The sequence below is a fragment of the Notolepis coatsorum genome (genome assembly GCF_963971535.1).
Source record: "Notolepis coatsorum genome assembly, chromosome: 2".
NCBI lineage: Eukaryota > Metazoa > Chordata > Actinopteri > Aulopiformes > Paralepididae > Notolepis > Notolepis coatsorum.
The window spans coordinates 228,625,289-228,639,141 of record NC_140166.1 but is presented as its reverse complement, the minus strand read 5'-3'; the positions used below and the strand labels follow the sequence as shown (position 1 = coordinate 228,639,141).

General features: G+C 49.2%; 1 protein-coding gene across 1 annotated transcript in view; it reads left to right on the top strand.

Moving 5' to 3' along the window:
* Positions 1–12,156, top strand: part of baz1a (bromodomain adjacent to zinc finger domain, 1A) — an 81,932-nt gene extending 69,776 nt beyond the window's left edge. The window contains exons 29-32 of the mRNA XM_084308633.1: positions 2,383–2,774; positions 3,470–3,666; positions 9,401–9,488; positions 10,394–12,156. Of these exons, the coding sequence (XP_084164759.1) occupies positions 2,383–2,774; positions 3,470–3,666; positions 9,401–9,488; positions 10,394–10,566 (850 nt within the window). The 3' untranslated portion in view covers positions 10,567–12,156. The remainder of the gene's footprint in view (positions 1–2,382; positions 2,775–3,469; positions 3,667–9,400; positions 9,489–10,393) is intronic.
* Positions 12,157–13,853: the final 1,697 nt, after the last annotated feature.

Genomic DNA, 13,853 nt, shown 5'->3' with positions numbered 1-13,853 from the left:
TAAGCATGTACCTTTAGGCGGAATTTCTGAAACCACTTACCGTAATCGTTTTAGGGCTGGCCCCTATTAGTCGACTAATCGGTCGAAAGGAGCCGTAGTCGACTGCCAACCTCTTAGTCGAATACACATTTTTTATTTTTTTATTATTCTTTCCAAAAGAAGAGAGGCCTAGAAGCCTAACGCTAATGGCACGCATACCAGAGGCTAACTGCCTACGAAAACAGGCACAGAGGCACTAAAAGAGGATTTCACCCGTCTAATGAACACACTAGACTAGACAAATATCAAGATGTATCCATCAGTGGACCAATTGCATGCTTTTGCAGAGGACAAGAAGCCTTCAGTCGACTCCTTCAGACATTAAGCACCCCCACAGCCCAAATGGAATGATACAAAAAAAAATATATATATATATATATAATATTAAAACATTTCTAAAAATTTTGTCGACTAATAGTCGACTAACGGCACATTTTGGCCGATCATAGTCGACTATCCAAATCCTTAGTCGGGGACAGCCCTAAATCGTTTGTAGTGTGGTAGTGAAAGGGTTAACCTTCTGTAGTGTGGTAGTGAAAGGGAGAGAATTGGCTTGAGAGACCCGGCAGAACCCCTGGCCAGGTGGGGGGCGGGGTGAGAGAGAAAAGGTGGATAAATGGCGGAGGGTAGACGGATTGGAGAGGTGTGGGGGGAACAATAAGAATGGGAAGGGGGTTGGAATGACTGGGAAATGTTTGAGGGGGGGCGGGGGGATCATTATTCCACATTTATTATCGTATGGACCACATCAACGTAATCCTATTCTTCTACTATCCACAGTGATCTATCATCGCAGGCATCGTGGTTAGGCAAACGGGTGACTGTAAGCCAGGCGATACTGACGAGTGTTTATGGCATTGTGCCGTATTTGGTAGGAAATGTTTGACACTTCATGAGAATACTATGAATTACAACTAATTCCAACAGCATCATAGGTTTATATCTGTCTCCTGTGCACACAACTTGCATACAGTCGGTATTTTTCAGATTTGGAATAAAAGATCAGGTAAACCAGAGGAAGGAAACATCTCCATCTCCCTCCTCCCCTCTCCTTCCCTCCCTCTCCCTCCCTCTCTTCTCCCCCTCCCTCCCTCCCTCCCTCTCTCCTTCCCCTCCTTCACTCTCTCCTTCCCTCCCTCCTCAAGGCCAGAGTCCTCATTATTTCCCAGTGTCCTCAGGCGTCCGCCATTGTCCTTTCATTCTCCTCTCCCAGCCTTAGAAACTACAAAACAACCACTGTATGCAGCCATAAAAACTTTGGTGATCGGGCCTTCTCTCGCACTGCACCCCGACTCTGGAACTCCCTCCCCCAGTCCATCAGAGACTCCCCTACACTCTCCACCTTCAAAGCTCGCCTCAAAACCCACCTGTTCTCCCTTGCCTTCAACCCCCCCCTCCCCTCCAACCTGATTGATGTCTGTCTCCAGTCTGTTTTGTGCTATCAGGCTGTCTCCCCTGTTCCCCCCATGGTCTCATGATCCCTTTGTTTTTGTTTCTTTGCTTTCTTTGTTGTTTTTGTTTTTGTTTCTTTGCTTTCGTTTCTTTGTTTGTACTCCTGCTCCCGACTACTGTCAGCGACTTCGGGTTATTGAGAAGCGCTATATAAATTAAATTAATTATTTATTTATTATTATTATATCTATAGATCTACCATATCTGTGTTCTCTCATACCTGTCCTGAAACATCCAGCTCACAACAGCTGCTGTATTCAATAGGGGTGTAGTGGTACGTGTATTCGTCCCGTGACTTCACGGTACGGACGCCGTGGTTCCGTACATCCAGCCATACGACGAATACGTCTCATACCACTAGGTGAAACTAGGGTTGCACATTTAAAACATGTATGCTCAATATCTCAACGGTCGCAAGTGTGGTTACACTTTACAAAGCTAGATGCAGACAATGCTCGCTGCAATATTATATATATATTAACAAATTGTTCAAAATAAAAAATTATAATAAATCATTTGAAGTTTGGACAAATCTTTTACACTTGAGATGACATTTTTAGAGACTAAAGTACCGAAAAGGGCTTTTCAAAATGCTATAAAACGGAAATTAACCGATAAAAAAAAAAAAAATCCGTCTCGACAATGTTGACTGCAAACAAGTCATTGATAAACGACGGGCAGATTAGACACAGCCATAATTTAAGACAGATTATGTGTTTAGAGCGCTATCATTGAAGTGGGTGGTGGCATCCAACGATAAATACGCCACGCTGGCAATCAAAGTGTTAAAGTAGGATTCATGTTGATTATTGCATTATTCATGACGGTGATGTAATGAGGGAAAATCATATGCCTTATTAAAAACATTAATTTATTTAACCGATTTCACAGGTCTTCCTCGGGCAAGAAAGCGACACCCACATCGTCCAAACCAACCTCATCGTCCAAACCAACCTCATCGTCCAAACCAACTCCGGTGTCCAACGGCAAACCCCCTCCCCGCCCCGGGAGCCGCGTCAGCTCCCGTCTGAGCCACGAGGTCCTGGCGACATCGAGCACCAGCAAGAGCGCCAACGCCTCGCCCGCGCTGAAGAAGAGGGCCGACGCCTCGCCCGCGCTGAAGAAGAGTGGCAAAGCCTCGCCCGCGCTGAAGAGTGCCGACGCCTCGCCAGCGCTGAAGAAGAGGGCCGACGCCTCGCCCGCGCTGAAGAAGAGTGGCAAAGCCTCGCCCGCGCTGAAGAGTGCCGACGCCTCGCCCGCGCTGAAGAAGAGGCCCCTGACAGGTGAATAACACGTGTTTATGAATTAAAAACATTTAATTGAATGGTAAATGATGGCTGTTTTTTTATATAGCGCTTTTATCCAAAAGCGCTTTACAATTTGTTACTCACATTTACCCATTCACTCACACGTTTACTCGACACACTCACACACCGACGGCGGAGGCAACCATGCAAGGTGCCAACCTGCTCATCGGGAGCAATTAGGGGTTAAGTGTCTTGCTCAGGGACACATCGACACGCTGCCCGGGAGGAGGAATCGGACCGGGAACCTCCGGATTGCCAGACGACTGCTCTATCTCCCGAGCCACTGTCGCCCCCCCCCCCCCAATTGAGTTGATTCATGTGAATTTACACTGGGAGCTCCTCCAGTGGCGAGCTCCTCCATGTTGGAAGAGACCGCGGTTGCTGTGTGCAAAACAACAGTTGCTAGGTGTCGATAACGGAGAAATGTATCAACGGACATTCAATAATTTTGGTGTCTAATTACTGGATCTTGTAATCAAGTCACAGTAGAACGGTAATATCATGCTTTCCCCGTGTTTAACTGCTCTATCCCACTGCACAGAAAGTTGGCATTTTCTTTGGAAGAGGCAACCAGTGGTTAGAGGCAGCCATGTTGGAAGACATTCTGTAGACTTTTGGACGTAACGAGTCACCACTCACCATCTAACTCCTCCTTTCCTCCCTCCCAACAGAAGTCACTCCGTCCCCGAAGCCCTCCAAGCCCGTCCTGACTCCCTCCTCCTCCCCCTCCTCCTCTTCATCGTCAAGCCGACGAAGCTCCGGCCGTAACCACGGCGTCCACGAGCTGTCGGCCTGCGAGCTGCTGACCGTCGAACTGGTCAGACATCAAGACAGCTGGCCCTTCATGAAGCTAGTGACTAAGATACAGGTATGTGCGCGCGCACACACACACAGTAGTAAACATTCAGACATGTTCTCTCTGACATTGGAGAGACATGAGTTATGCCTTATGTCTCCATTAGCTATGTTCAGCCTGGCTGGAGCTAGCCATGGTCTAGCATGGTATGGTTGGTTGTGATAGAAATCGGTGTTAAGCCTCCTTGTTGATCGGTATCACCTTCCGGGAAGTGTCTGCGTTGTGTTTATTTGTTGTTGTTGAGGCAAACGTTCGGTGGAATTCTGTCCTCCCACGCACTGACTGTAACACTGTTTCACCCCGTTAATGCATCCGGACAAAAAGGTACTGGAATCGTCGTCTCATATCAGAAAGGAGGATGTTTATTTTGCATAAACAAAGGTTCTCGTACAGCATGAAACAAATTGAAAGTCTTTAGAGGGATAAGAAACTAGATTAATAGATTCTATCTCTCTCGATACCCGCTTGGTGGTTCTGATTAGCTATGTTCAGCCTGGCGGGGTCTAGCATGGTCTAGCATGGTCTAGCATGGTATGGTAATGGTTGGGTTTGTGTCTCCATTAGCTATGTTCAGCCCGGCTGCGTGTATCACTTCCGCAACGGATTTAGTCTGATTTCGGTTTCCGGGTTGGCCTGATTGGCCGCGTGACCCACACCGCTATACACGCCTCTCTGCCTCTGCCGCTGCCTGTGTGTTGCACGGACTTCACTGCCGCTTTCCCACTTCAACGCCAGAGCAATATTGTTGCGCCATCTTCTGAGTGCAGACGCGCTGCTGTTTAATCACTTTTCCCACTTCAATGACAGAGCTGCTGTTTAATGCTCACTTTTCCCACTTCAATGACAGAGCTGCTGTTTAATGCTCACTTTTCCCACTTCAATGACAGAGCTGCTGTTTAATGCTCACTTTTCCCACTTCAATGACAGAGCTGCTGTTTAATAATATTGTCGCGTTGTGGAAAGCAGGATGAGAGAGCGTAGATTTCAGTGTATCATTTAATCATTTATCATTTAACATTTGAAAGGCATACATTGTTGTCATACAGAAGTACAGAATACTTTTATCCAAAATGCTTCAGTTCTTACTGTTACTGTTAGAGACTGTGCTAGACAGCATAAGCGTGGCGCGATGTGAAAGGGGAAGTGAACTCCAGCGTCTCACCACAGCAGGGTGCAGCGGCAAGCCTGCCGAGTCTTCCGCTGCCGCGGGGGCGTGCCACGGCGTGTCACGTGGCCGTCGTGGCCAATCAGGCGAACTCGGAAACCTAAATCCGTTGCGGAAGTGATACACGCAGCCCGGTTGTGGCTAGCCATGGTCTAGCATGGTATGGTATGGTTGGGGTTGTGTCTCCATTAGCTATGTTCAGCCTGGCTGGGGCTAGCCATGGTCTAGCTGTAGCATGGTAGCTGTGCATTTCTTGTAAACTCTCCAGTTAAAAATCCACCAACACCAACAACTGTGGTCCACAAGCTAAACCATGATGGTCCAACAGTCCCAGCCAGGTCCAGGTGTGAAAGGTGTCAGTCTCAGCCAGCGTCCAGCCAGGTTCTAATTAAAGACCATGGAGATTCTCACTGCGTGCCAGACGGGCCACAGCACTGCTGAACACTGGCTAGTGGAGACAAGGTCACAGCACTGCTGAACACTGGCTAGTGGAGACAAGGCCACAGCACTGCTGAACACTGGCTAGTGGAGACAAGGCCACAGCACTGCTGAACACTGGCTAGTGGAGACAAGGCCACAGCACTGCTGAACACTGGCTAGTGGAGACAAGGCCACAGCACTGCTGAACGCTGGCTAGTGGAGACGAGGCCACAGCACTGCTGAACGCTGGCTAGTGGAGACGAGGCCACAGCACTGCTGAACACTGGCTAGTGGAGACGAGGCCACAGCACTGCTGAACGCTGGCTAGTGGAGACAAGGCCACAGCACTGCTGAACGCTGGCTAGTGGAGACAAGGCCACAGCACTGCTGAACACTGGCTAGTGGAGACAAGGCCACAGCACTGCTGAACACTGGCTAGTGGAGACAAGGCCACAGCACTGCTGAACACTGGCTAGTGGAGACAAGGCCACAGCACTGCTGAACACTGGCTAGTGGAGACGAGGCCACAGCACTGCTGAACACTGGCTAGTGGAGACGAGGCCACAGCACTGCTGAACACTGGCTAGTGGAGACAAGGCCACAGCACTGCTGAACGCTGGCTAGTGGAGACAAGGCCACAGCACTGCTGAACGCTGGCTAGTGGAGACAAGGCCACAGCACTGCTGAACACTGGCTAGTGGAGACAAGGCCACAGCACTGCTGAACACTGGCTAGTGGAGACGAGGCCACAGCACTGCTGAACACTGGCTAGTGGAGACGAGGCCACAGCACTGCTGAACGCTGGCTAGTGGAGACAAGGCCACAGCACTGCTGAACGCTGGCTAGTGGAGACAAGGCCACAGCACTGCTGAACACTGGCTAGTGGAGACAAGGCCACAGCACTGCTGAACGCTGGCTAGTGGAGACAAGGCCACACACTGCTGAACGCTGGCTAGTGGAGACAAGGCCACAGCACTGCTGAACGCTGGCTAGTGGAGACAAGGCCACAGCACTGCTGAACGCTGGCTAGTGGAGACGAGGCCACAGCACTGCTGAACACTGGCTAGTGGAGACAAGGCCACAGCACTGCTGAACACTGGCTAGTGGAGACGAGGCCACAGCACTGCTGAACGCTGGCTAGTGGAGACAAGGCCACAGCACTGCTGAACGCTGGCTAGTGGAGACGAGGCCACAGCACTGCTGAACGCTGGCTAGTGGAGACGAGGCCACAGCACTGCTGAACGCTGGCTAGTGGAGACGAGGCCACAGCACTGCTGAACGCTGGCTAGTGGAGACAAGGCCACAGCACTGCTGAACGCTGGCTAGTGGAGACAAGGCCACAGCACTGCTGAACACTGGCTAGTGGAGACAAGGCCACAGCACTGCTGAACGCTGGCTAGTGGAGACAAGGCCACAGCACTGCTGAACGCTGGCTAGTGGAGACAAGGCCACAGCACTGCTGAACGCTGGCTAGTGGAGACAAGGCCACAGCACTGCTGAACGCTGGCTAGTGGAGACGAGGCCACAGCACTGCTGAACACTGGCTAGTGGAGACAAGGCCACAGCACTGCTGAACACTGGCTAGTGGAGACAAGGCCACAGCACTGCTGAACACTGGCTAGTGGAGACAAGGCCACAGCACTGCTGAACACTGGCTAGTGGAGACGAGGCCACAGCACTGCTGAACACTGGCTAGTGGAGACGAGGCCACAGCACTGCTGAACGCTGGCTAGTGGAGACGAGGCCACAGCACTGCTGAACGCTGGCTAGTGGAGACAAGGCCACAGCACTGCTGAACACTGGCTAGTGGAGACAAGGCCACAGCACTGCTGAACGCTGGCTAGTGGAGACAAGGCCACAGCACTGCTGAACGCTGGCTAGTGGAGACAAGGCCACAGCACTGCTGAACACTGGCTAGTGGAGACAAGGCCACAGCACTGCTGAACACTGGCTAGTGGAGACAAGGCCACAGCACTGCTGAACACTGGCTAGTGGAGACAAGGCCACAGCACTGCTGAACACTGGCTAGTGGAGACGAGGCCGCAGCACTGCTGAACACTGGCTAGTGGAGACGAGGCCACAGCACTGCTGAACGCTGGCTAGTGGAGACGAGGCCACAGCACTGCTGAACACTGGCTAGTGGAGACAAGGCCACAGCACTGCTGAACGCTGGCTAGTGGAGACAAGGCCACAGCACTGCTGAACGCTGGCTAGTGGAGACAAGGCCACAGCACTGCTGAACACTGGCTAGTGGAGACAAGGCCACAGCACTGCTGAACACTGGCTAGTGGAGACGAGGCAGCAGCACTGCTGAACACTGGCTAGTGGAGACAAGGCCACAGCACTGCTGAACACTGGCTAGTGGAGACAAGGCCACAGCACTGCTGAACACTGGCTAGTGGAGACAAGGCCACAGCACTGCTGAACACTGGCTAGTGGAGACAAGGCCACAGCACTGCTGAACACTGGCTAGTGGAGACAAGGCCACAGCACTGCTGAACACTGGCTAGTGGAGACGAGGCCACAGCACTGCTGAACGCTGGCTAGTGGAGACGAGGCCACAGCACTGCTGAACACTGGCTAGTGGAGACAAGGCCACAGCACTGCTGAACACTGGCTAGTGGAGACGAGGCCACAGCACTGCTGAACGCTGGCTAGTGGAGACAAGGCCACAGCACTGCTGAACACTGGCTAGTGGAGACGAGGTCATGTGACTTTCATGAAACTGGGTCAACGACCTGAATCCCAGATCAGTAGAAGTCTAGACGGCAAAACAATATTGTCAATATTACACTTACAGTACACTTAATGTAGATCTATCTCTGTATTTCTACTGTATATCTATATTAGAATGTACATACATTACATAGGAAATGTGAATCCAGCCCAGGGCCGTATTTTATTTTATTTTATTTTATTATTATTATTTTATTCTTAGGCTTATTTTATTCTTTATTCTTAGGCAATTTTTTGTTATTCTTATTCGTGATTTGTTTTGTCTACCTAAATGTTTACTGTGAGAGATTTGTAGTGGCAAATTTCCCTCGGATGATTAAAGTATTTCTATTCTATTCTATTAGGACTAAAGAAAAGTTATGGTATGAAATTATCATGACAATCAAGTATGTGTATGTCACCGAATTTCCCCAAGGGGATTAATAAAGTATCTGTCTATCTAAGTGGCTAGAGCTCAAGTTCACGACTTGATCTTGTCCATTCCTCTCTCCTTCCCCCCCTTCATCTCTCCTTCCCTCCCTTCCTCTCTCCTTCCCTCCCTTCCTCTCTCCTCCCCCCCCTTCCTCTCTCCTTCCCTCCCTTCCTCTCCTTCCCTTCCTCTCTCCTTCCCCCCCTTCCTCTCTCCTTCCCTCCCTTCATCTCTCCTCCCCCCCTTCCTCTCTCCTTCCCTCCCTTCCTCTCTCCTTCCCTCCCTTCCTCTCTCCTTCCCTTCCTCTCTCCTTCCCTTCCTCTCTCCTTTTTTTTTCCTTCCCTCCCTTCCTCTCTCCTTCCCTCCCTTCATCTCTCCTTCCCTCCCTTCCTCTCCTTCCCTTCATCTCTCCTCCCCCCTTCCTCTCTCCTTCCCTCCCTTCCTCTCTCCTCCCCCCTTCCTCTCTCCTTCCCCCCCTTCCTCTCTCCTTCCCTCCCTTCCTCTCTCCTTCCCTTCATCTCTCCTTCCTCTCTCCTTCCCTCCCTTCCTCTCTCCTTCCCTCCCTTCATCTCTCCTTCCCTCCCTTCCTCTCCTTCCCTTCATCTCTCCTTCCCTCCCTTCCTCTCTCCTTCCCTCCCTTCCTGTCCTTCCCTCCATTCCTCTCCCTCCCTTCCCCTCTCCTTCCCTCCCTTCCTCTCCTTTCCTCCATTCCTCTCTCTCCTTCCCTCCCTTCCTCTCTCCTTCCCTCCCTTCCTCTCTCCTTCCCTTCATCTCTCCTTCCCTCCCTTCCTCTCTCCTTCCCTCCCTTCCTCTCTCCTTCCCTCCCTTCATCTCTCCTTCCCTCCCTTCCTCTCCTTCCCTCCATTCCTCTCCCTCCCTTCCTCTCTCCTTCCCTCCCTTCCTCTCTCCTTCCTTCCTCCTCTCTTTTCCTCACCCATTACTAACCACTTCACCGTTTCCAGCGGTCGTCGCTGCTCCTTATTGTAACGCTGTTGTAATGTCTCCCGTCTCCGCAGGTCCCAGATTACTATGACATCATCAAGAAGCCCATTGCACTGAGCACCATCAGAGAGAAGGTCAACAACTGTGAATACAAGACCTCAGGTGAGGAGGAGTGTTGCAGAGCTGTCCCCGAAGCCTGTTTTTAGGATTCTAACGTTCGCCAGGGTTTTTCGAACGGACGTTCGAACCATCGTTTTTAATCATGCAAAAAAATGTGCTCCTAAATAATTTTTAGACTTCGGCGGCTAGGTGGTGTAGTGGGAAAGGCGCTCGCCACCAATGCAGGAGACGCTGGGTTCGAGCCCAGCTCTCCGCATTGCTATCAGCTTGGCTGGTCGTTCATACTAACACAATTGGCAGTGTTAGGGGTGGGAAAGCTGATGGGTGGGGATCAGACGTTGTGGACAGCGACTCCTACAGGTCGGTTGGTGCGCCTGCGCAGCAGAATCAGGAAGCGACGGGGGCGGCGTGTCCCTCCCACGCAGACCCTCGCCGCTGAGAGATCGTGCAGGTGAAAAGATGCTACGGCTGCCTCCTCGAGTACCGGAGGGGACACGTGATGTAAGGCTTCGTCCACATTGCAGCCGGCTTGTGGGAGGCATGGCCTAACGGCGTTCGAGACAGGGGAGGGTAGAATTGGACGATATGAAATTGGGATGGGAGAAAAATAGAAAATGGGAGAAAAAGTAGATAAAAAAAAATAGTAGTAGTACCTACTTACTGGATGGAAATCCATTTTGTGAATCCATTTGTTGAAACAACATCTTAACGTTAGCCAGCTAAATGTGCATAGCTTAATTAACGTGCATAACATACCTGTCTTGCTCTCCTTTCCTCTCCCCTTCTCTTTCCTCTTTCTCCTCTTGTCTCCGTCTCTCTCCCCTCCTTCTCTCTTCCCTTGTCTCTCTCCTCTCTTTCCTTCTCTCTCCGCTCCCTTTTTCGCTCTCCCCTTCTCTTTCCTCTCTTTCTCCTCTCTTGTCTCCGTCTCTCTCCTCTCTCTCCTACAGCCGAGTACATAGAGGACGTGGAGCTGATGTTCTCCAACTGTCTCCAGTATAACCCCCGTCACACCAACGAGGCTAAAGCCGGCCAGCGCCTCCAGAACTTCTTCAACGCGGAGCTCAATAAGCTGGGTCTGTCGGATCAGGTCTTCCCTCCTCAGAAACGCTCCAGGGTGTAAATCGAACGCACCTTCGACTTCAGCTTTCACAAAAGCATATTGGCAGTGAGCTGACCGTTTTTTTTTCCACCATTGGCTTATAATCAGGACTTGAAACTACCACCAGACGAAAGCGAGTAGAGTTTTATCTGACTTCTACTGGACACTTGGATGGTACACAAACCGGCGTGTTCATTGTTTTTTTTTTCAAATCTAACAACTGATTTGGCTGCTAATACGTTAAATCGGCTGGGGATATTTTTGAGTCCACTTGCTACTGTGGCTGATTAACCAAAAAGTTAAGTTTCAGGTTCGTGCTTAAAATGGAACCAAGATTGTTCTTTTTAAAAGGAAGTATTTTGGAAACCTACCCCCCATGGCTCGGTAAGGGGCTTAGCTCCGCATCAGATTCTCTTAAAACAAAGAAGTATTTTGATCGATTCCCAGGAAAATAATACATCCATACAGTTAAAATGTAGACCTAGCCTGCAGCTAGAACTAAAGCGACCAGACCTGACCTTTGACCTGACCTGTGACCCCGGGGGTCCCTGTAAACCACAGAGCCGGTACGAGGAGGACCGTCTCCAACCAGTGAGAACGCGGCGGGTTTCAGCACAAGTGCTCAATCTACTTATTTTAGTTCTGTGTTCTGAGTGAAATCCACATAATCGGACTGGACCAATGAGAGGGCTAGCTTTTAAAATCTGCTTCATTCTGATTGGTCCAGAGGAAGAAAGAAAGAAAGAAAGAAAACGAGCATTTCCAGTGAATCTGCCACCAGGCTTGAACGTGAACCCTGCTGGAACCCGAGGAAGGAAGGAATGGTCTTCTCTATTTGGTCTAGTTCTGTGTTGTAAACTCAATCTATCACTACTGTCGTGTGAAGTCCTCCTTAACTCAAGATTATTTTTTTCTTAATGCAATTGTGACTTTATATGGTCCTCTATATATGGTGAGTTTTAGGACCCTGGAAACCTGTTTTATACTTTCAGAAAAGCAAAGGCGGACATCGATGTTGACGTCAGCTCTTGCCTCAGTTCCTAGACGGTTGACTGTTTTGGAGATTTTCTTTTTTCTTTTGCTAGCAGTGGTGTTTGATCTGACTGAATCTCAAGATCAAACTCCAAACCCACCAGCTGCCAAGGCAGACCCTCGTTAAATGCTGTGATCTACTATTTAGTTGTTTTTCTACACATAACCTACTTGACCCAATCTTTTCTCAAGGACTTCCTCCAAACCAGCATCGATATACTTAAAGCAGGCACTTGGATTCTCTACAGTGGCTCGGTACCCAAAATGGGCCACATGTCTTCCTCAGGTCGGGTCCCCCCGTATGACGAGAGCACTGGCGTGTTTTTAGTGAGCCTGACGTCTTGAGGATGAGACCCAATTCACTCCGTTTGGGTGAACGGATCCAGGGTGGGAAAGAAACTGGACCACTTAAGCGGCTAGCTCAAACTCCTCAGGTTAGCTTACTGTTCAGCGGCTAGCTCAAGCTCTTCAGCTTAGCTTACTGTTCAGCGGCTAGCTCAAGCTCTTCAGGTTAGCTTACTGTTCAGTGGCTAGCTCAAGCTCTTCAGGTTAGCTTACTGTTCAGTGGCTAGCTCAAGCTCTTCAGGATAGCTTACTGTTCAGCTGCTAGCTCAAGCTCTTCAGGTTAGCTTACTGTTCAGCGGCTAGCTCAAGCTCTTCAGGTTAGCTTACTGTTCAGCGGCTAGCTCAAGCTCTTCAGGTTAGCTTACTGTTCAGTGGCTAGCTCAAGCTCTTCAGGTTAGCTTACTGTTCAGTGGCTAGCTCAAGCTCTTCAGGTTAGCTTACTGTTCAGCGGCTAGCTCAAGCTCTTCAGGTTAGCTTACTGTTCAGCGGCTAGCTCAAGCTCCTCAGGTTAGCTTACTGTTCAGTGGCTAGCTCAAGCTCTTCAGGTTAGCTTACTGTTCAGCGGCTAGCTCAAGCTCCTCAGGTTAGGTTACTGTTCCAAGAGTGTTTGTGGTTACCTTTTTATTTTCCCGATTCCTCTGGCGTACCACTAAAGAACAACTTCTGATCAAGCAATAAAGTGTCCTCACTAGAAGAGCAGCTATTCTATAGCACGTCTGTATTATAGCGTGTTATTTCTTAGTTCACTTGTGAGAACTAAAGCTATCGCCGCGGCCGCTGCTTCTGTTCCCCTTCTCGGGCCGGGTGTCGGTCGGGCATTCAGTCAGAACTGGGCAAAATTGACAGGAGGATTTGATGGTGGATGGCCTTCTCATTAGCGGAATTTAAAGGTCACATATTATATTCAATATGAACAAGTTAATTTAAGTCTCTGAGGTCCTCAAAACATTTCTTTGAAAGTTCCCCCCCCCCCCCCTGAAAATACCCCTAAATGAATTCTAGCATGTCTCAATAGCCCTCTGTTTCAGTTCTGTTCGGCATGGGCTGTTTCTGTGTCTAGCGTTGAATGAGACATGGGGAAATTCAGATCAAACTGTCAAACTACTGTAGGAGTTGCAGATCAAATATTAATTAAGATCCAGCAATTGCATATCCTATTTCCCGCGTAAAACATTGTCGGGAAAAATAATTAAAAACAAAAAAAGGACACGCACAAGTCAAAGAGGGAGAGGCAAATTTGAATGGCTCGTTTAAAGGCACAGTTTCTGAATACCGGCTGTGTGCAAAATCTGACTGGGTTGTCTTATTTCACAGGTTGTGTTGGTTGGACCATCAGAGACCCAAATGTATGTGCAGCACAAGCGCTGGAAAAGTTGGGTTTTTCCACAATATGTGACCTTTTTAAATGTGGACCGTAGGTAAACTGTCAAAGGAAACGAGAACCTACCTGCCCCGCCGCCATCATCCTCGTTAAATGTCCTCGTTAGAAATAAGAAGTCGCCTTCTGAAAAAGGGTGAATACATTCAAATACTCAAAGATTTTATTAAACTCCGTAGTTCCCCAGGGGTCCTTGGAGGGCTCCCAGGGGGTCCTAACGACGTTAAGAATAGTTTAATTTCACTATAGTTTCATCCATAAGGAATACAATAACAGAACTGTGACTATTCTGGTTATAGGTTTCATTCTACATCTCATCTACAGTATAGAATAATTTGGTAATAAAACATCTAAAAGCAAAAATATAATCAAATGGGGTCTAATTTGTGTTTTTCACAATGTGTAAATTGTGTCAGTTTAGGGGTCCTTGATGTGGACAAGGTTTGAGAACCACTGGTTTAATTGTATTCTGCAGTTGATTTTGCCCTCTTTTGAATCCCTTCGATCAGGCAAATGTCAAAAAGTTTGTAACCCAATAATGTTTTAGTTTTGT